Raw genomic sequence first — 23,688 nt, 5'->3', positions numbered from 1 at the left:
GTATTTCCAAAGATGGCCATATGACTATTAACTCAGAGAAGTAATAAACACGATACCATTCACTTATTCATTCTACTGTATATTCAGCCAGTACTCAACCATTGCGACATTATTCTAGATCTCTGTTGTCATGGAGCCTACTGTCTAGGGGAAGGACACAAAAAGAAATGAAAATATCACACTAAGGAGAATGTGACTGCTTACTTCTGATTGAGTGGTCAGAGAAGGCCTCTCTGAGAAGGTAACGGAAGCTGAGACATAAAGAACAAGAAGGGTCTGGCCTCGTCAGTGTCTGGGGAGGTATTCTGAGGCAGAGGAAACAGCCAGTACAAATGCTCTAGAGCAGAAATAAGCTTAATGTGTCCGTGGCACATACCAAAACTGTGGAGACCAGCCAGGAGACACCCTGCATCAGTTCAAGCAAGACACAACTGTGGCTTTGACTAGGGTAGGACTTGTGGTAATGGAGAGCAGTGGACGCACCCCGGGCGCAGTCTACAGGTAGAGTCATGAGGCTCACTCCTGCCGGGCAGTGATGACGGAAGGAGAGGAATCAAGGACAGCTCCAAATTTTGGGCTTAAGCAAAGATGGGTAGGTGGTGACGTCATTTACTGTGATGGGAAGGTTGGTGGAAGAACAGGTTTGGGGTAGGCATCAAGAGCCTGTCAGGTTTTCTCTGAGATGCCCCTTGGACATCCAAGCTGAGGTGCTAAGTAGACGGTTGAATAAGTGCATGCAGTTTCTGAGAGAAGTGAAGCCTAGAGATTTCAATTTAAGAGTCATTGGTCCATAGATAGTATTGGATGCCACTGGACTGGATAAGATCACCTGGGGAAATGGATGGATGGAGAAGAGAGGAAGGTTCTGTGAAGCTTCCATATCTAGTGGTCATAGAGAGGAAGAGACTCACGGGAGAGACTAAGTCATGGCAAGCAAAAGTGGAAGGAAAAGTGGGTGAGTACACTGCCATACTTTCAAGAGAAGAAAGTATTTCATGAAGGATGGTGGGTGGGCCGCTGCTGGTGAAACCGGGCCCTGCAGGGTGAATGGAGTTGAAAGTAGCAGAAAGTTTAAAGCTTGTTTTTCACAGAAATGTTTCCTCCTCATAAGCTATCGTGTCTTTTCAGTCCCCACGAACAAACCCACTAGGTGCCTCTGCAGCAGCCTGGACTCAGGGTCAGCTGATATGGTTCCAGCCTGGGAACAAGCAAAGCCCTGCTTTCTTTACCTGAGATGATGAACCCAAGACCCCATCCAGTTATACTGGTTCTTAGGGCATGCCCGCAGCTCCTTCTCTTTGTCTTGAGATAACCTTCTGATGTTGTTCAAGTAGGCAATTAGGTTCTTACAGGATGCCTGGAGGCCAGCAACAAGGAAGACTTGGCCAGCTATGGGGAAAGTTAGAGGGCTGTCCTGGGGGCACCCCACAAGAAGCCAGATCAAACCACACAGGCCAAAGAGGGCAAGTGCCATGGTTAGAAACCCATGACCAAATAAGGAAAGAAGAGGCACAAAACTCTGCTTCCAAGAAATCCCTGCCCCAAGTAATATATATTCCACTCCCCACTTGCCACCTGTCAATAAAAGATAGAAACCCAACTTCCGTGGGACACAGCTCTCTCTCTTGTGCTCACGGGCTCGCTCACATCTTGGGAGGTGACAGTCACTTGAATAAACTTTCCCACTTATGTTGCTCATCTGCTGTGTTGTGTGTCTGGCCTTGAATTATCTCTCCCGACATGACCAAGAACCTCTGGCGACCTCTCTGGGATGGGCTGGGTCAAGGCCCCAGGGCCTGGGGTTTCCCCAGTTCACCAGGCAACAGAGTCCGCGGCTGAATTTTGCTTTCTTCTGATGTTAAGTCTCCACCCCACGGTGAATACGGGATGTATGCTATGCCCACATCACTCAGTGCACATGCCACATCTCTCCTAATGAATGGTCCTAAGTTTCTCTGCCCTTTTCATTAATATGTGTGTGACCTCAACTCCCAGGATTACAAAAATGTGTTCCCTCCCACTTTGGGGAGGTGGATCTGAGGCTTGTCCTTTTGTCTCCTCCTTTGGCTGCCTCTTGAACAAACTCCTAGCTGCCGACTTGATGTGTTGTTAGTGGTTGACTTTGCTTTGCATCGGGCAGATGGACTTGGGTTCGGTTACACTGGGAGATCATGGAAAGAAGACAAGAGTTATGGACGTTTTCTAGACCTCTGTGGGTTCTGGAGAGATCTGTGTTGACTTTGACAACCCTTGCAAAGGGTTTCCCAAAATAAGTAAAAAAGAAACAACAGCCTATTTTCATATCCCAGAGACTCTCAAGTAAGGCGGCTCATTCCCCACCAAGATTGCTTCTGCTTCTCATCTTTTTCCAAATGCTTTGTGTCTGTGTCTGCCCATGGTTCTCTGCCTGCCTTGGTCTTTGCCATTTTGACTTTGTAATGCACAGAATACTTGCCAGGGCCAACTCAGGCCAGGCCTGATCTCCTAGTCTCCTACTCTATACTCCATGACTGACAGCAGTGTTTCCTCATGGGGGCCCCGCTGCCATCTGGGGTGCACCAAGTCTTTTCTGGATGGATTCCCTTTGCACCACAGGAAGTTCTGCCTGCAGCCTGCAGCCTGTAGCTGGGGTTGGCACTCTGAAACCACCTGGTGGACCACACTATCACCCTACAAGAGAAACGTTGGTATAGACTGACCAAGATGGCGGCAGTGTTCCCCTCAGTTTGACTCACCTTGAGACCTGTTTCTTCCTGACCCTGGTCTCCTGACTTCCCTCTTCTTAAAACATTTACTTAAGAAAGCTCCTAATGGTGAATTCTTTCTCTTCCCCTTTGAGATGTAAATCTTTTCAAAAGTCTTTTTGCCAGTTTTACAACCCAGGAATGTCTTTCTAGTCTCTTTGAAATGTAAACATCAAGGGAGCTACTGCCTATATCTCTTAGTTCCTGGGGAAGGGTGGCCCCTCACTCCAAGTTGTAAAACTAAGTCCTGCCAGGAAAAGAGGAGAAAGTTTACTTTTCCTTTGGGCAAAGTTGTTAGCAAACACAGATGGCCTCGCATCTCTTCTATCCTACTCTTAAAAACTCACCATTGTGTATTTTACCACAATTAAAACACAACACATGAAAAACAACCCTCTTCCACTGTTTCAGCAGAGTTGAGCCCAGACTGAGTTGTGGCCTTTCTCCCTTCTGCAGTATCCTTGAGTGAAATCTTCCTTGCCTGTTTAATGTCAGTGTGTAATTTTTGCTTTGACAAGATGAACCCTTGAGGGTTGGATCTCTGGAATCGGACTCTGAGGGATCAGACCCCAGCTCTGTCTCTTACCAGCTGCATGACGTTGGGCTGTTAACTAATCTTTAGCTTTAGTTTCTTCACTGTGAAAATAAAGCAGAAATCAGTAATAGCGTTTACTTTATAAGAGGTAAATAAAGCACAGGGAGCACTTGGCTTTGAAGTGTCTGTTGCCCAGGACATGTTGGGCAGCGTTTATGTTGTTGTTAGTGAGGGAGGCTTGCAGAAAACGGGAATAAGCAACCTATTTTCTGGGTTTTAATTCCTGCTACCTGGATTGTCTATTTTTGATTCTAAACTTTTTGGATACCAAAAAGAGCCGTTCTATTCATACACAGATTTTGGTACACTTCATGGCCGGAATTCCATTTTTCTCCCTTTCAGACAACAAATGTTGATTTTTCTCTTTGCTCTCTCAATGGCACTGAATTTCAGATGGCAGGGGAATGATCCATTCAGGATTCTGGAATCCAGACAGGGTGAGAAGCAGCTGACCAAACAAGCTATATCATCAAGTTTGGGGAAGTTGGGCCGTTTTATGGGGCTGCTGGCCCAGCGTGGCTCAGAGAATGGTCATAGCACTCCGTCCTCATTCGTCAGGAGGACAACTCAGCCATGAACTCAAGGAGCAGCTCAGGAGGAGTTTCCTGGCAAGCTGCTGGAGGAAGAGAAGGTTTGCTCTGAGTCCTGAGGACAGCGCTTCTCCTGTCTCCAGCCAGTCTTCGTGCAGAACACAAAAGATCCTGAAGGAATGAACGTGGTTTCTCAGCTCCTTCTGGGCCACGTCTTACATAGAAGGGAAGGCCTTCTTTAGCCAGAGGGATTTCAGAAGAGGTCAGAGTCGAATGACTTGAGCCTGGACACTCGTCATTAGTTAGGATTCTCAAAGAGCCACTGAGGAGCTTGAATCTTCCTAAGCCTTCCAAAGCAGCCCCCAGCTCTCCCGAACTCTGACCTCCTCCTTAAGCTACTGCTAAGCACAGTTACATATGCTGGCCTGTGTCTGGCTTACAGCAATCAACCCCTACACCAGCCACCCTGCTTTGAATAGCCTGCCTGGCTCTCCCTTATGGCTCACATTCTCCAGCTCCCTAATGGGGTGTCGGGCTGGCCACCAGCTGCAGGCCGAGGTCCCAGCAGATACCCTGCCCCCTCACAGCCCCAACACTGCTTCAGCCACCAGGGCTCCCAACTCCCCACATGTCTCTGTGCCAAAGCACGCTCTGGCTCTGCCCAGCCCAGCACTGGTCATACCTAGATAATGACTTTGAGCGTGCCTGCTATTCTCTACCTCCTAAGAAAAATATGGCCCTTGGCTGCCATGGAGGATGTAGGTCTGAACACCTGGTCTGGTTGAGGCTATAGACCACCATGTGGTTTAAGTGTCTTTGCTGGGCCATCCCAGCAGCTCATCATATGCTCCTTGTTCCTGCTGGACCAACAACATGAGAAAGTTTCCTCCGTGTTTTGGACAAATACCAGCAGATGCTTCTTTCTTCCCACATCACTCTCCATGTTTAAATTGATTTGTTACTTTTTGACTAAAGCAGAATCAGAGCCTCGATAATAATTCTCAAAGTAATGAGAGTTAGTGCCTAAAGACCTGTGTTAATCCTCTTTCGATGACAGCTTTTAATTACATTTTAGATGTGGAGTGAGGGGCACTGTTCTATTTCTTCAGTTGCTTTGAGAAAGGAGACAGGAAGCTGGCCTTCCCTTAAAGCCCACTCTGTGTGCAAATCCAAGAATGAATTCCGGTCTGTGTTAGCCTTAGGTTGAGGCAAGCCCCTCTGTTCTAGAATGGGGAAGGAGCTGTTGGGCAACTTGGCCACGTGTCTTGGCCGTGACGCTGATGCCCATGTGATGTTTACACATGGACGCTTTCTGTCTTCTTGGTCGACTGAGAACATTCCTGGGTCACTGTGTGCTGCTGTATGGTCACTGAGGCAGATAAGCAGAGTAGCTGCAGCCTGACTTTGAATGTCAGGGGGCGTGTATGCATGGGAACCTTCCTTCCTTCAGGGCATGTGGGTTAAAGTGAACACATATCAGGTCAGTACTTTAGGAAAGAAGAAATGAGCCAGTTGGAAGCAGGTTCTGTAGGAGAGGGTGAGTGTTACACGGATACACGGAGATGGAAAGCTAAGGGAGTAAAGGTAAAAGCAAAGATACGAAATAACTCATATTTAATGAGTCTGACTTCATGCCAGGCACCCTCCAAAGAGTGCTTATTCTGGACTGTTTCAGTCCACCCTGAGATGTAGGGACTGTATCCCTCTTTATCATTTTAAAAATGTTTTTATTTATTTATTTTGAGAGAAAGAGAGAATGAGCAGGGGAGGGGAAGAGAGAGAAAGAGAGAAAGAGAATCCCAAACAGGCTTTACACCATCAGCACGGACTCCAATGTGGGGCTCGAACCGTGAGATCACGACCTGAGCCGAAAACTAAGAGTTGGGCATTTAACTCATGGAGCCACCCAGGCACCCCTGTATCTCTTTTTAACACTGAAATACTGAGTAACCTGCCAGTGGTCCCTCAGCCTGTAAGTGGCAGTGGTGGGATTCAAAGCCCACGTTATCCACATGACACAGCGCGAAGGATGACCTCTTGGCGACTGAAGCTGCTTTAACCCATCTCTAAACACGTAATCACAAATGGTTGAAGCTGGAGGACATTCTGGAGACCAATGAATCCAACTCCTTTATTAGACAGGGGAAAAGGAGACTCAAGAGGGAAAGTGGTGACACATCGTCAGGACAGAGCTTCTAAATGAGAACTGAACCCAGGATAGCTCTCCGGGTTCCCGAATCCCTACTGAATAGGCTTGGGATAACGGGCTCCAGGATTTCACAGCTGTTGAATTGATGTTTTCTCTGGAAACTAGCTCCTCTCCCCACCTCCCCTGGGGAGGACGTCTATTGCAGAACAGTAATTTTCATACTGGCGCAAAATAGCTTGTGTCTGGGAGATGCGCATCATGCCTGCCTCTGAGATGACAGGAAATTAGAAACGAGGATGCGGACCTCCTCGTTTCCGTCGAGGGAAAAGCAACTGCTGACTCATCATGGCGGCCCACTGTTTTGAAGCTTCTTTTCCAGGTCACCAGTGGTTTTAACATTACTAAAGTCAAAGCTTGTTTTTCTAGCCTTGTTTTATGCATGGCACCGGATGTTATTTGTCAATAAGAAACCCAGAGAATGGCATGAGACTGTCTCTTCCCGTTACACCCCTCTCCTGGTTTTTCCTTGCTTGTTCCCTCCATTCCCCTTCAGCCTTCTTCCCCAGGTGCTGTGTTTCTGGCTGTCTCTTAAACTGTTCTGTCGAATTCTGACCTCAGCCCTCTACTGTTCTCTCCTTATAAGCTGTTCTTTCAGGAAATCAAAATTCCTTCCAAGACCATAATAAATGTTCCCCTCTATCTCTTTGCACTTACAACTTTATTTTGTCTCCAAACTTTTCAGAGACAACTATAATCCATGGAAAGAAAGGAATAAAAAGGAAAGTTGGGACAAGGTCAGAAAAAGAAGAAACTCAGTCAGTGAAGGCCACCCATTATGAAGAAAACCAGATAGAATTTAACCAGCATGCTTGGGATAGACAGGATTGAGGACAACAAAACTTGTCCCAGGTAATCTGGGCAAGACGTATGGATAAAGTGGACTTTGCTCATAATATTCAGCAGGAATCAGTGGACCTGATATTTAATTAATAAAAAATAATTTTAAAGTAATGTGCAATTTTGAGAACTATAACATGAGGGCAGGATTTGTAAGGGGTTAGCTTTTAATTGGGGTCAAGGAGTATTTTATTTTGAAATCTATGACTCTTTCATGGCCCCTGACGACATGGCTTGTTAACAAATCAGTCTTACTTTCAGAGCTAATGGACTAAGTTAACACGTCTGTAGTCTGCCCACCTTGTACCAAAGGAGGTGAAATCTAATTTTACCTTTCCTTTTGTGACTTTCCAATGTTCTTAAAGCATTTCAGCACAATTATGAAAGACACTGTGGGGCTCCGGCCCTTGTTAAAATTAGCTGACCCTCAGTGAGGCCCTAGCATAGGGTGACAGGTGGTAGTCCTATGGACAGCAACCAGGTCATGTCTGGTTTTGCTTGGTCTGGGATTGCCACAGTTGACTGACTTGATCAATTAACCCCAAAAAACTCAGGGGGGAGGGTCTAAGGTGGCACATAGCCAGGAAGTCTTTCAAATTTGCTCTCTTGTCATTCAACAGAGGAAAAACAGCTAATTTCTTAAAACGTTAGTGTTCTGGAAAAGAAAACTTAATATTTAGTTGTGGAAACAGGTATTGATCTGAAAGAACATGAGCTTCAGCTGCAATATGTCAAAAGCAAAGACTACACTGTGAGGTTAGATCGACTTCTTGCAAAGGATGCTCAACTTTTGCTCTGTTTAAATTCCTGAGTGTTGATCTCTTTCTCATGTAAAGATATTTTGTATGGGGAAATTCCCGTCTGTCTCTGCCTAGAACCTCAAGGATGCGCAGATAAAGGAATGGATTTCTACTTATCATTTCAAGCAAACTAAACTTAGGAAGCTCATTTCCTTCTCTTTCTCCCTCCCTCCATCCTTCCTCCCTCATAGTTACAAGCGTCCTAAATTATCAAAGAATTTTCGACAGTCCTAAAGCTGTAGACCTAACATTGCACAGATCAGAGACCTCAGAGATACCCCTCTGATTTTGTAGATGAGGACCTTGAATGCTGGAGAGTGGAGAGTGAGCCAGATTTAGGTCTCCTGATTCATCTTCCTGTTCCATTCTGTCTTGCTAGAGACTACAAGAAGCCTAGACTCCCTGATTCATCTTCCTGTTCCATTCTGTATTGATAGAGTCTACAAGAAGCCTAGACTCTTACTTTTGGGAAGATTTCTATCAAAGCATCCCAGAGACAGCTTTATTTTTTCCATTGTGAAGGTAATTAAAACCAACAGGGGGAAGTCATGAAGGCCTTCCTATTACTCACCAACAAACAGCTGGCTGTAGAGCTCCAGGCGGGTGTGACCTTCGGTGGGCGCCTTGCGGACCTGCTGTGGCAGCCGATCCACCTGTAAGCTGGCTTGCTTCACATTCCTCTCCGCGGTGACCCGGTGCCACTGGTCATCATTGAGCGGGGAGGGCGATCTCACCACAATCTCCACTGGCCCGTTACCGACATCAAATGAAAAGGACACTTCTGTGGCAGCTGAAGGAGCAGAAAGCACGAAAGGCACATGAGTATTTTCCTCCCAGATACCAGATAGCAGTGATTTCTAGAGGAAAAACAAAGCCCGTCATCACTTGCTACAAAAACTCGTGGCAAAATCATTTGAGGAAGGAGAGAGAAAACATCAATCCACTATCAATGAACCATATTTCCTTCAAGGGGAGGGAAATATACTTGGATTGGGCACCAGGAATACATTTATTTTCTTACTCCATCTTTAAAAGCTTGTGAAGAAGTTACCGTCGTTGACTCTTTCCAGATAAGCAAACCCAGACCTGGAGAAGATCAAGCATGAGCTGAGTGTCTTATGTTTAGGGAATAGTGGGCCCAGGACCTAGACCCGGGCTTGTCAGGTTTCAGAGCCCCTGATCTGTGGATTACTAAACACAATGCAACTCTTCAGTAGCTCCCAAGGCAGGGACTCCCTCCTTGGAGAGCTTTATGAAACACCGATGTCCAGCCCCATCCCCAGGGATTCTGGCTCAGTTGGTGACATAGGCACTGGTATTTTTAAAAGTATGTTGGAAAATATTAATATATAGCTAGAGTTGAGAGCTACTGTTTTGGGAGAGCTTACACAACTGTATTTCATTAATGTAGTCATCACAATTCCTGTCAAAAACTAGGGAGGCAGGAGTCTTGAAGCAATAAAGGTGACCGGCGTCCTTTTTGGGTCACTGTGGCTGTCCAAAAGGTAGCTCAAGATTCTTGCAGAACAACTCCTTTCCTGAACCATTTGCCACGCCTAGTCATTTCCCATCTGGGATGCTGGATCCTTCTCATAACGTACCCTCCAGCACTGACCACAAGTCATTTCTTTTTCATAGATCTGCTCAAGGTCCATAACAAATCACCTTTCAATAAGAGACAAATGGATCAGGGTGGTTTGCTTTGGCAACTTCGGTTGTACGTAGTTTCTTACTTCACAGTTTAGGTTTTAATTTCCTCAGTGACCACCTAACGTTTCATAAAACATGCTTTTCAAATGTATATTTTTTTCTTGCGATTGGCAGGAAGGGAAGCTTAATGGAAAGGCCAAGGCAGCACACAGGTCCCCAGCTCCTTTGGCTTGGTGAGTTCTTTTCCACATCAAAGACATGGCATTTCCCAACTTTGCTTATAAAGAGACTCAGCTCCTTTATCACTACGGCTTCTGCCTAATCTCTAAGCAGTTTAATTAAATATCTGTCATTTTTTCCCGGGCTAATGGAAAATTCAGCTTCTTTGGACTGGTACCATTTTGAGATGGTGTCACAAGCAATCAAACTTCTAATTTAAAAACCATAGTGGTCCAGATTCTCTCAGGACCTCGACTGTTCCCTGCCTCTGGGTCAGGCCCCTCTGAAAGCAGCATTAACTTTATTAAGCCACAGGGATATTAGATGCAGAGCTCAATTTAATCAACCTAATTGTACCAAGGAATTTTGATCCTTTATGTTATTAGCAGGAGGACTTTAATTTTAACACCTGTGGTGAGTCTACATGTACCCTGGTAAAGTATCTCCTCTATATGAAGAGCTCATGCCTCCAGGGGTCACTGTGATTTGGTGGAAGCCAGTGACCTTCATGAAGGTATCTACGGAAATACCAACGCACATTGACAATCACACGACTCATGGACTGAATGATCTTTCCCTGTATTTCTGGCATAGTCGGGGGCGGGTGGGGAAGTAGCCTCAGTTCTAAGATTGAATCTGTTCTGTTCTTGTAGTGCTATGGCTTAGCAGATGCATTTTTTATTTTTTTAATTAAAATTTAATGTTTGTTTTTGAGAGAGAGGGAGACAGAGTGTGAGAAAGGGTGGGGCAGAGAGAGAGGGAGACACAGAATCCGAAGCAGGCTCCAGGCTCTGAGCTGTCAGCGAGCCTGACGTGGGGCTCAGACCCACAAACCGTGAGATCATGACCTGACCCAAAGTCGGATATTCAACCGACTGAGCCACCCAGGTGCCCCTAGCAGGTGCATTTTTAAATGCAAGTTGTCAGAGAAGCAAGAATGCAAGGGTTCCTGAGCTAAGTAGGAAAGATGGTTTCATTTTAAAGGCATCAACCGCCATCAGGGAAATAGAATTGAGGGATAAATTGAGTTTAACCCTAAGGTTTGACTTGAAGGGTAAATGCTGCTCTAATTGCCTCTCCTCCTCTCCTCCTGCTACGATGAATTCTTGTCCAGGTCTTTAAATTGTCACGATTTGGAGAAACCTTGAGTATCAACAGCAAACTAGGAAATGTCTCTACTTTTTTCTCTACTTGTCACACTAGATCCCCTGTTTCTGCCTCCGCTGGATCATGGTCTTCTTTTTTTTTTTTTAAATTAAAGATTTTTTTTTTTTACTATTTATTTTTGAGAGAGAGAGAGAGAGAGAGAGAGAGAGAGGATGAGCAGGGGAGAGGCAGAGAGAGGGAAACACGGAATCTGAAGCAGGCTGCATGCTATCAGCACGGAGCCCGATGAGGGTCTTGAACTCACAAACTGAGATCATGATCTGAGCCGAAGTCAGACGCTTAACTGACTGAGCCACTCAGGCGTCCCTGGGCCACGGTCTTCTTAACATCAGTGCTTCACTCTAGCAAAGAAAAAGGTCTCCAGGCTCCTGCTGCAAAGCTCAGTCCTCTCACCAGTTGTGTGTACTAAGAGGTGCTCAATGTCAATGGCCTCTAGGAGCAGATTCCTCCTTAAGGAGCCTCTACTCAGGCTCTGATGTAGAAATATTCACAATTTGAGTACAGCCCACATCCCTTCTCTTGCTTCCTGAGGGAGGGGCTGTGGGCCCAGTGTGAGAGCAAAGGATCGGGCTCCTTTTCCTCAGTCATTCAATGTCAGCTCCCCTGACTTGGCTGAGGGACGCCTTTGCGAATCTATCTCCTAGTCAAACAGCAAGTGTGTTTTAAAAGCTTCTAAAGTTCAGTTTGTGGCTGATTGCTCTTGCTCTTCTGGGTGAGAGGAGCTGACATTTTAAAAGAGATAATTACAGAGAGAGTCAGGGAGCGAATAAAAGGGAGGCGGCATAAAAGACACCAAAGCCAATGACACTGTCCTTATTTAATGTGGGTCTCCACTGGAGACCGCAGTGTTGCCCTGTTTCTGCCGGCAAAAAAAAGAAATTTCTTACATGCCGGAAGTACTCTTACTTCCAGAAATAAGTATCTGAGAGTGGGATGTATCCAGCGTAGCTCACTGGAAAGATGACTGTAGCAAAAACTGATGGTTGTCTTTCTATCAGTGGCAAGAACTGGAAAGTGTCAGAGATTTCACCCAATTCATAAACTAACAGCTTAGTCTCCCATAGTTTCCTGTGTGCTGGCAGCAGACAGAAGACTCCCGGGTCAGAGACAAAAGATGTTATTACTCACAGCACAGCAGGCAGTATGCACTTCAGCCCCCCTCCCCCCCATTCTCTCTTGTCCCCCAAGTTTCATGGGGGCATGTGGAGCAGCCCACAGGGATGCTGTACATGCAGAGCTCATGTCATAGCCGAGGAACCTGAACTTAAGAAACCCCATTGTTTTAAAGGGACTGTAGCAAGCTAGCTCTTTTTTTTTTTTTTTTTTTGCCCTGAGGAGAGACATTAGCTTATCCTGGTCAGGAAACTTCTGCCTTCTGAGACCATTTGCCAGCCACACATCCTTAGAAAGGTACCAACAAAGCCATTAATGGGGAGACCCATGGAGAAGGTTCCTCCAATAAACAGCCACAACCCCCTTTTCTAATTTTGTCCCGGAATCTCTCTACTCGCATAGAATCTTAAGCTTCAGCTATGGATGCCCCTCCCCCAGACCCAGAATGTGTATCTGGATTTGTCTAAGTTACATATGGCAATTTCACCCTCCTTGCCAGGAACCTGCTTAGGATGGGACATATCATTCCCTCCTGGCTAATAAGATATGAAGAGATTCTTTAAGGCTCTTTTGGGCCACATTTCCTGGCTCATCAGAGACAGACAACCATTTTATGCCCCTTGATCCTGGGTGGAGGTTGTGGTTCCTAATGTTGCTGGAACCATCTTGTAAATCAGAAATGCTGAGGAGAACAGGGAGGACAGTGGGACAAACCAGGGTCTTTGGTGATGTTGGTCAGCCCCTAAATTATTCCCAGAGTTGCTCAACACTTTTCACACGAGACATCCACTATTGTTTAAGCCATTTTGATTCCAGCTGAAAGCTTGTTAACTGTTACAGAGAATGGTTTGGAGTCAATAGATGCAACTTCTTGTCATAGCTTTACCTTTTTCACCTTTTGGGCCTCAATTTCCTGGTGTCTGAAATGAGGATCACATCTATAGCTTTCCCAGAGTTTCTGTGTCCAAAATGTGTTTGAAAACACTGAACTCATCTCTAAGGTCCCTTCAAATGGCAACGTGCTATGATCTAATTTTCAAGGGATTCAAAGAGAACTAATGAAGGGAAATATAGCTAGTCTTAATGCTAATTTTAGATCTTGAATCCTTACAGGGAGAAAAGAGATTGCATGAAAAGAGAAAGGCACAAGGTGGCATGATGGTGTATCGGAAATTACCTTTGAATCAATCTGGTTCCTGACTTCATTTGAGTGACTTAAAACCATAAATGGGACAGAACCATGCACAGCTCTTGGTCCAGCTTCTCATGGTCCAGCAGGTGGCATTCTTTACTCTCCTTGTAATTCAACACATGTTTTCTTAAACAAATCACCTCCAGGCTTACTGTACTGAGTCACAAATTTAACAACAGACCAGAATAGTGGACTTTTTGGCTCTCAGCTCTCCAAGCAGGTGAAGTGACATTGAGACATTAGGTCATTCAATATGGAACAGGTAAAGAGAAAAGACAGGGACAGGTACGCACAGTCAGTTTGCTGGGAAGACCCATGAATGCTGTTACAGTTTTGATGACGATTTGTTTCTTCCATCTTAAAATGAAGTTTAGGGACTGAGGATTATTCTGCACAAAATCTCATTTGACCCGTATAACAAAACTGATAATAGGTAGAGCAGATATTTTAGCCTCATTCTACAGTGGAGAATGTTTGGATATATTTTCTTCTTCTTCTTCTTTTAAATGTTTATTTATTTAGAAAGAGAGAAAGTGTGCGAGTGCACGGGGGGAGGGGAGAGGCAGAGAGAGGTAGAGAGAGAATCTCAAGCAGGCTTTGTGCTGTAAGTGCAGAGCCCAACGTGGGGCTCAATCTCACGAACCTCAAGATCATGACCTGAGTTAATCGAATGAGCCACCCAAATGCCCCAATCTTCTCCTTCTCATTCTCCTCTTCCTCCCCCTTCTTTCTCTTCCTCTCCTTTTTCTCTTTCCTCTTCTTCTCCTCCTCTTTCTTCTTCTTCTTCTTCTTCTTCTTCTTCTTCTTCTCCTTCTCCTTCTCCTTCTTCCTCTTTCTTCTCCTTCTCCTTCTCCTCCTCCTCCTCCTCCTCCTCCTCCTCCTCTTTCTTCTTCTTCTTCTTCTTCTTCTTCTTCTTCTTCTTCTTCTTCTTCTCTTCTTCTTCTTCTTCTTCTTCTTCTTCTTCTTCTTCTTCTTCTCTTTCTTCTTCTTCTTCTTCTTCTTCTTCTTCCTTTTTACGAAGGCAGGGCTAAGTACACATCAGGAAACCAAAGAATTTACATAACATGAGAGGGTCATGAGTTGAGGCAGGAACACTGAACATAGAGTCACTGTGAGAATCAGAGAGATGAGCAAAAGAAGGAAGAAGTAAAGAGAATATCTGTGTTCTTATGTAAGCCCAAGTGCTCCATCTTACCCTGGAGGCTGCCCACTCCTTCTTACCTACTCAAGGACACCAGTCCAGCACGTCTCCCCTCTCTTCCATGGCACCAATAATTTGTTCTTTGCTGGATCACTCCACATGAACATGTTGACATGTCTCTACTCTCAGCAGCCACCACCACTACAGAATCTTTCTCTTGACCTTATTTCTTATTTCTTTGCTCTCTTTAGTTGCCACATTCCTTGAAAGAGCTTCCTGTAGTCTCTGTATCTGCTTCTTCTCCTCTTAGCCCTTCTTTAACCCCATCACATGAGGCTTTCTCCTCCACTACATCTGTTTCTGCCCCAGGGCCTTAGCATTTATTGTGCCCTTTACCCAAGTAACTCTGTGGCTTCTCTTTTGCACTTATGCTCACATGTTATCATATTAGAAATTCCTTCCCTAAACCTTTTATGCTAAATAGTGAACCCCTACTCTCAGCTGCCTTTTTTCCTTTATCCTGATTTTTTTTCCACTTATGTAGCACTTATTGTATCACCATCTGGCACAAAATATATGTGCTCCTGGCCTCACTGAAGCAGAGACATTTTATGTTTTGTTCATTGTTGTTATATATATCCTCAGCACCTAGAACAATGCCTGCCACAGAGAAGGCACAAGTTGTGAATAAATGAATGAATGAATAGAAACACTCCTACCAAGGAGGCCAAATGATTATAATATATATACTCTGAATCAAAGAAATCCAGGCAAACCATAATTTAGGAGACAGGCATATACAAGGAATGTCATCTTCTGTTCCACAAGCATCTTTCCTAAGAGCATAAAGTAAGAATGTATGTTTTCTCAGACTGGGGACAAGATACATTAGTTACACCAGTTATTTACAAATAGAAGAACAGTTGAGGATCAAAGGCTTATCCAGGATAAACCCAGCAGTGCAGTCAGAAGCATATTCTGAGGCTTCTGTCACAGAGATTCTCATTCGAAAGTTGTGATAGGGCCGTGGAGTCTGCATTTTGTTAACTCCAGGGTTCCTGATGCAACTGGTCCTGGAATCCTACTTTGCAAACCACTAGGATCCCCAAGTTCCATTCTGGTAGTGAGGTCCTAAGAATTGGAGTTTTTCTCCTTGCCCGCAAAGGAAATATGTTCAAAACTGTAGAGTGAAGAGTTTCAGTTTGCTTAAAGAGAGAAGTCCAGGCATTGCCCTTGGACCTGGGAGGGCAACATCTAAACCCCTGGAATGTTGTGTCTTTGTTTGCCTGAGAGTCTGACAATGTGATCTAGGGTAGGAGCTGAGCACGCCAGATAGACCAATGATGTAGGGGAGGGTGGAGGCTTGGGTCACACAGTTCAAGCCTTGGGAGGGCTGGAAACAGAGGTGAGGTCATGTGGGCGGCCAACCGCTCCTACCTACCGGAGCCGGACTAAAGATCCTGAACACCGAGGCTCGCTTGGACAACTCCCTGAACACGCTGTGGGAGTCAGAGGTGTGTGTGAGGTTGCACAGGCTATGGATGGGCCTTCTGAGTTTGTGGTTGGGCTCCCTGCAAAACCCAAACAACCACTTCAGTTTGCAGGTATATGACTGAACCCAATAATGTGAAGGCCGGAGGACTTTTGAGAATGGATTTGCCTTCACCTCCTAGAAAGGGAACTGAGTCTGTGAGATGCTAACACGCAGTCAACACTAAGCATACTATACTATACTGCCTTTCATATTGTATAGGAAATAAAAAAAATTTTTTTTTGATGTTTATTATTTTGAGAGAGAGGAAGAGCAAGCATGCACATGTGTGGGGGGTAGGGAGGGGCAGAGAGAGACAGAGAACCCCAAGCAGGCTCCATGCTGGCAGCTCAGAGCCCAACATGGGGCTCAATCTCATGAACCGCGAGCCGAAATCAAGAGTCAGATGCTTATTTGGCTGAGCCACCCAGGCACTCCCCGCCCCCAATTTTTTATAATATAGTCTTTTTTTTCTTTATAATAGTCTTAGCTTGTGAATATAGAAATTTTTAGAGCCAAATATGCATATTCACACCCCAAAATTCACTGTTAAACACATCTGCAAATGAACACTGGGAAGGAAAATTTATTTGAAGCCTTTTGGAAATTCTTCAAGGAAATGCCTGGAGCTTAAGAATCAATGTTATGAACTCTTTTTAAAACCTCTGGTTATCTTGATAACCTCTCGAGTATGAGAAATATTTCTCCTTATGTATTTTGGCCTCTAAGCCTTTTATGATGGTTAAAAAATAACTTCACAAACAAAGATATCCACAGAGAAAAGGGAGTTACCACTGGCTGTGCAAAAACAGAGAGCTGTCTTTAAAATGCAAAGCCTTTCTAATTTTAGTTTTCTCCACACATTCAACCTCCTTCTGAGAATAGCTTCTTGAATATTAATGGACCCGTACAGTTTAAAAAGGAAAAAGCCAAAAATCTTTCCAAAATGACATGAGGTGCCAAGCAGGACCTGCCCTTAGTAAGGGACATGTAGACAGGTTTTAAATACCTTCATGTTTGGAAACAGTGGAGACTTCTGTGCTGGACAGAGAGCGCTCGATTTGGAAGAATGAAGTCCCAGAGGGTGACTGTGCGGACAGAGTGTTTGTGATAAAAGGAAATGTAGAAACTGCTCTTGAGGAACATGGAATTGGATGCGTAAGGAGTCTCCAGAGATGGAGAGGAATGTGGATTTGAAGTGAGGACGGGACCTCGAAGGAGCTTTGCTCTTGACCACAGGCTCTGCTTACGTGGACACTGAAAATGAGGAAAAGCCAAAGACGTGATGCCAGGGGGAAAGGCCGAGGCTGTGGAAGAAGCCTGCCGGGGAGGTGTGGGAATGCACCTGTCGGAAGTGGACAGGCAAGGAGACCGCTGTTTTCTGGTTGCCACGGACTGAGTTCCAGCCCAGACTGGGGGTCTTGTCACGGGCACTATTTCTCTCTCTCTGTTTTGCAGCCAATTGTTTTCAATCCAGAAACAATTGCCGCGTGGACATTTCAATGCCACGGGGACTTCAGACACTATCTCTCTAGTTAAAAGAAAAAAAAAAAGGTGCCACAGGAAGATTTTACATTCTATGTGCTCTGGACACAGAACATAAAAAGAGATTTATTCTGTTTTCCGTGACAACACCAGATGCGCGTCAATTGCGTCTCATTTGCAGCATTGGGCAAAGAGTGGAGAAAAGGGAAACCATGGTCAGCAGAGACTTTAAATGGGGATGCAGAAAGATAGGAAAGAATAGGAGGACTCTTTCCATACCGCGAGCTTTCTTTTTTTTTTTTTTTTTTTTTTTTTTTCGACATTTATTTATTTTTGGGACAGAGAGAGACAGAGCGTGAACAGGGGAGGGGCAGAGAGAGAGGGAGACACAGAATCGGAAACAGGCTCCAGGCTCTGAGCCATCAGCCCAGAGCCCGACGCGGGGCTCGAACTCACGGACCGCGAGATCGTGACCTGGCTGAAGTCGGACGCTTAACCGACTGCGCCACCCAGGCGCCCCAATACCGCGAGCTTTCTTAAAGTGTGAAAACTTCCATAAAAGTTTCTTGTTCCTCGGAATCGCTGCAAGAGACTGGTTTCACAGACCCTCAATAAGGAAAGCAAGGAGAATGTATGGAACAGCTTAGGAAACAGGTCCCCTGCCACGGGGACTGTTCTGCTGGGCACATCCTGTGTGGCCTTCCCAAGACAGGTCTTCCATTTTCCTCATTGGGCCCCCTCTGCTGCTTGATGTGGCACGTAAGCGAGCCTTAAACGTACTTAAGGTATGTAGTTTGCTTTTGTGTGGGGTGATGGCCTGAGAATTCATAATGGGAAGCCAGTAGATCAGAAGGTGAGAAAATCTATCTTTTAAAAGTTAAGCTAGGGGCACCTGGGTGGCTCAGTCAGTTCAGCGTCTGACTTTGGCTCAGGTCATGATCTCACAGTTCGTGAGTTCAGGCCCTGTATCGGGCTCTGTGCTGACAGCTCGGAACCTGGAGCCTGCTTCGGATTCTGTGTCTCCCTCTCTCTCTGCCTCTCCCTCGCCCCTGCTCACACTCTGTCTGTCTCAAAAATAAAAAACATTAAAAAAAATTTTTTTTAAAGTCCAACAATAAAGGATCATTGATTAAATGAAGCACTTGGCAACTGAGACACTGTGCTTCCCAATCTTTTTATAACCCAGGCTCCCATTTGTTGACAGAATAATCTAATTATCATCTCCAGGCACTGAAGTCCCCAGATATGGGAGGCTGATGGGGAATAAAACGAATCCCTGAAGGTCTCAGATAAACGCCCTACTCCAACAAGAATTGTTTTGGTGCATTATATTCTGTAGGTTGTAAAACAAAAATAATAGCTCTTTGGTTCTGTTTTGTTAATATAAAATAATGGTTTTCCAAACACACATGCTGTCTTAGAGATCCTGATATAGCCTCTGTTCACAGTTGAAAAAAAAAAATCACTGTTGTGGAGTTAAAAAAAAAACCAACAAAGCTGACATGTAATGTGCTTCTGAAATCTCATTACATGAAACAAGTTGGTTACAAATAGTAGGCACCATATGATCTTATTTTTGCAAAATATTATACAAAAGCGCATAGAAAAATGTTTGGACATATGCACACCAACAGAATATTGTTAAGTATACCAGCTGATTTTTGGGATTTATTTTTCCTGCTTCTCTGGATTTTTAAAAAAAAATTTATTTTTTATTCATTTACAGAGACAGAGAGAGAGCGAGCGAGAGAGAGCGCGAATGAATGAATGGGGGAAGGGCAGAGAGAGAGAGGAAGACACAGAATCCAAAGCAGGCTCCAGGCTCTGAGCTGTCAGCACAGAGCCTGACACGGGGTTCGAACCTGCGGACCGCGAGATCATGACCTGAGCCGGTCAGATACTTAACTGACTGAGCCACCCAGGCACCCCTGGATTTTTAATTCACTCAACAGTAAACCAACACTATTTGTATAATTTTTAGAAGTCACAATCTGATAATTTCCACTTCTTTTGCAAAGGTTGGTAACGTTTTAAGTAACTCTGTTCTATAATTTTAACAAGTGTTTAATCAGAGAGATTAACCAAAATGCAAAGAATGGGATTTCATTTAAATACAGAAAATTAGAGGGAATTTAAAGCCAAAGCAGAACATTCCTCCTTAGTTCTTTACTGGTTTTAAGACACCTGAGAAGATTGAAAAAAAAAAAAAAAAAAGCGGGGGAATGGTCAAACTCTACCATAAGCTAATTTTGAACAAGGTGTGAATTTTTTTCCCCCATTAAAAATGGCTAAAAATAAGGGCATGCTATTTTTCAAAGTAAAATCCTCACAGGTCTGAAGTGCCAGCATGTTCCGATGTTTAAACTAATGTATACAGGAATCGGAATGCAAGAAGGAGCATAATTCAGTGTTATAATTACACTTGACAGATATACACTGTTTCATTATTCATTGCCTCTGGTTGCACTTACCCAGAAAGACCCTGCAGAATCCTAAGTATCAACCACTCTTCAGGAGAAGCCATTTGGCATTCTTATCAGTCCTCATCACAGGCATCAAATTCAGAGATGCAGAAAACCAAATGTGATCATTTTAACACTATCTGCAAAGGCAAGTAAACTGAGTAATTTCCCAAGAGGCCTTGGGTCCAGCCAGCTTTCTTCTGTCAAACTCTTAACACAGATATGTGGGTGGGTCATGGCTGTAATGAAAAATGCCTTTTAACTGGTCCCTAGGCTTTCGCTATATTTGTTTCAATTCCTCAAGTGCTCCATGATCTTTCTCCTCTACTTGGTTTTGCCTGTGCTATTTACTCTCTGGAAAGATGCCTCTATCTCATTTATTTGCCTGTCATTCCTCAGGGCGGATCAAGGCACCTTCTGGAACCTACCCCGATGTCTTTAGGCAAGGTTAAAGCCTACTCCTTTCCATCGTCCTGGTACCTGTGGCAGAGGCTGCTGACTTTTCATGAAAAGTTTATTTCCTCCTGTCCACAGTCACCCCTGCGAAGCTGACAGGCATCAAGAGCTGCCTTTTCCAGTCCCCAGAAATCTAGGTGGAGCTGGGTGACACCTTACCACCAACAGAATGAGAGCAGGTCTGCATGCACCTGTCCACCCTCCCTTTCTCCGTCTGCCAGCTGGACTTTGAAACACCCAGGCTCCAGGCACCTCCAGGAGTCCAGGAGACTCCATGCAAAAGGAGTCTTGAGCTCAAATCCCGATGTGGAAGGGCTTCACGGACCAAAGCATGCATGTCAGACTGCTGGACACTCACTAAAACCTGGGCTTTAGTCACTAGAGCAGCTTCACTTATTCCTGAGTGAAGAGATTCCTAAATCTCTTATTTATGAGATTTTAAAAATTAACCAAAGGGTCTTCTCCATCCGACCACTGGAATTCTAAAGGGATGAATTATACCGTAATGGTCTTACTAGAGTTTCAACACCCATCTATCAGATGGTGGAATTCTGTAACTGCTACAACTATGATGTTAAATTTTTTTAAGTTTATTTATTTATTTTGAGAGAGACAGAGATAGTGTGAGCAGGGGAGGGGCAGAGAGAAAGAGAGAGAGAGAGAGAGAGAGAGAGAGAGAGAGAGAGAGAGAGAGAGAAGCCCAAGCAGGCTCTTCACTGCCAGAGCAGAGCCCAACATGGGGCTCGAACTCATGAAACCGACAAACTCAGATCATGACCTGAACCGAAACCGAGCGTCAGATGCTTAACCGACTGAGCCACCCAGGCGCCCCTGAACTATGACATTTTAGAGAAAAGAGAAGGGCTAGGACCACATGGGAGCCTAGACTGACTGGTGTATGTGCCTGTGAATGTCTGAGCCACCTCCTTCACTAACCCCACCAAACTGAGTCCCAAGGAAAGGAGAGGCAGAACCGTGCCTTGCCTATCAGAAAGGCAAACAAACACTTGCCTTCTTGAGATGTTTGTCAAGGACAAGCTTGACGTTAAGAAATACGGGAAGAGATTTCCTTTGTCCTTCAACATTTCTGTTCTACATTGAATGGACTCTAGAACCCGGACCTCAAGCTGCCACATGAAGCCCTATTTTTCAGCCCCACTTAAAAAAACCAAACACACTACAAAAGTCTTTATGGTTAGCCATGGAATATGAGTGCCATTTACGATGCTGTGTCTATTGGAAAGTATATTCCAAGGTTTTGAATAGCCAGCTCAGAAACTCCTATGACACAGTCCTCTGTAAGTCGGGAAGTACCTAAACTAAAACACAGGGCAGGGGGTGGGGGGGGGGGGCGGGAAGTGAAACAAGAATATTATAGAGATAGAAATAAGTCTTCTTTTCCTAAAGGGTCCAAGAAGAATATATTTCAGCTATGACCCAAGGCCTATATTAGATTTCATGTAGTTCCTATCTTGAGTGCTATTAAAAGTTACCTTGTAATTTGAGCAAACTGCGTTTCTTCATCTGTGAAAAACCGTTTCTGTAAGGTTTTTCAAGTTGACATCCAGCTGGGCAATGTTTTGTTACCTGGTTTTAATTTAGGTGTTTGTCTGATGTCTTGCAAAATCCTAGCAATGTGATGCTTATAGTTAGTTGTCTTTGACCCTTTGAGATATATGCCTGGTTTTGAGCTATTTCAAGTAATCTTCCCCAGTCACTCACTACATTTAAATGAATTCTGCTCCCTGATTTATTGTATCTCCTTTTTTTAACCAGCTTTGAATTAATTGGTCCCAAGCGTCATCCTTAGTTGAATCAATTCGCCAGTGTTAGTAACATGCACTGACATTGGCATCAACTTTTTCTTCTTGAAGCATTTGTTTCTATGAACATACAGAGCCTGTTAGAGCTCTCATTGGCTTCTAAAATGGCAGAAGTAAGGTCTCTAATCTTATAACTCTACACAGCTATTTCAACTTTTCTCACCAATATTTTTAGAAAAATGAAAGAATTCTATAATAGGTGTCTTCTGTATTTTAAATCAAGATGCAGTAAAAAAAAAGTTGTGTGGGCAGAGTTTCAACTGGGGGGAGACAATTCCAGAACAGGGAAAGACACAGTGGGTCATAAGAAAGTGTGGGTGGCATCCAGGGACTGTCAGTAGATGGGCAGGCTAAGGTGAAGCACTTAGGCACTGTTGGAAAGAGGCAAAGTTTGTATGTAAAGAAGACTGAAAAATTAGGTTAAAGCCTGAAATCATTGGCCAAGCTTAAGTACTTGAACTTTGCATTATAATGCATTGACAAACCGTCATGGTAAGAAAAGGAATGACAGGGCCGATCTGTAGATATCGGTCTTCACCAGGGAGGGCAGGTGTCAGGAGGGAGGGAATGAAGTGAGGGAGATAAAGTATGAGGCTGTTTGATTCAAGAATCCAAGGCATTTCAACCAAAGAAGACATCATGGGAGATAAAGGGAGAAGTTTGAGAAGATTTCATTATCTTTGCATTTTTGTTACATTCATGTTTTTGCGACTCATTGGAATTGATGCTTTCTCTGGGACAATTCTGGCATGATAACATACCATCAGGAACATCAGAATAACATTTCACTATATTAAAAATAGAGGTTCTATCAAGATAAACAGTCTATGTAGTGTGGGGACCTCAGTGAAACATTAAATATGACTTTGATCTTTCTAACCTGGATCATGAAGAAAATAGTGATGACATTAATTAAGATGGGAAGCACTGGAGAGGGCTTTTGGGTGAAGATGATGGATTTCGGTTTTGACATATTGAGCTTGAGGTACCTATGGGTGATTCTGATGGATCCTTAATTAGAATTTACAACTAAGGGTCCATGGTTTTAGAAAATCTCCTAATTACATGTAGTAGAAGCATGTGTGTGGACTGGAATTTATTTGAAGCATATGTCATTTGTTCCAATACAATCCTCCTCCCGCCATCATGTCTAGGAGAATGGAGAACGATGGCATGGAAATTTAAGATGCTGCTTCCTTATAAGCTCACTTAGGGTGGGAGGTGGTAAGCCGCATGTGACGCTAATGGCCTCTGACCAGGTTTGTAGGATTGTTGATGCTGGAAGACACCTTAAGATGGTCCAGTGTGCCCTTCTTTTACAAGTGAACGTGACATAGTCTGGGGAGGTCAAGCAACTAGTCTTGAGTCGGTCTGCCTAGGTCAGACCTAGATCATGGTCTCTATTCCTCTTGTTGAAAAATTGTTTTTATTAGACTTTTTTGTCCTTTAATCATTTGGGATTTTCTCATAGGGTTTTTTCTTTTTCCATTAAAGTATAGTTTACAGACAGCAAAATGTGAAAATATTAAGTGTTCAGTTGAAAGAAAAAAATATATATATATATATAAAACCACTCCTTGGATCAAGATAGAGAACATTTCCACCACCACAGAAGGCTCCTTTGAGCCCCCTTTCAGTTAATACTCCCAATCCCCAGGATAGCCACTACCATGACTTCTATCTCTGTGGATTACTTTGGCCTGTTTTGGGATGTCATCTAAAAGAAATGAGTGT

At 44.2% G+C, this 23,688-nt stretch overlaps 1 protein-coding gene across 5 annotated transcripts in view; it reads right to left on the bottom strand.

The window, feature by feature from the left end:
• Positions 1-23,688, bottom strand: part of CNTNAP2 (contactin associated protein 2) — a 1,965,211-nt gene that overhangs the window by 220,322 nt on the left and 1,721,201 nt on the right. For all 5 annotated transcript variants that reach the window (XM_045053282.1, XM_045053281.1, XM_023250688.2 and 2 more), the window contains one exon: positions 8,287-8,505. In XM_045053282.1, coding sequence (XP_044909217.1) covers positions 8,287-8,505 — 219 coding nt within the window. The remainder of the gene's footprint in view (positions 1-8,286; positions 8,506-23,688) is intronic.

This window comes from Felis catus, chromosome A2 (genome assembly GCF_018350175.1).
Source record: "Felis catus isolate Fca126 chromosome A2, F.catus_Fca126_mat1.0, whole genome shotgun sequence".
Taxonomy (NCBI): Eukaryota; Metazoa; Chordata; class Mammalia; order Carnivora; family Felidae; genus Felis; species Felis catus.
The sequence above is the reverse complement of the archived record's forward strand: the minus strand, read 5'-3'. Positions and strand labels throughout refer to the sequence as shown.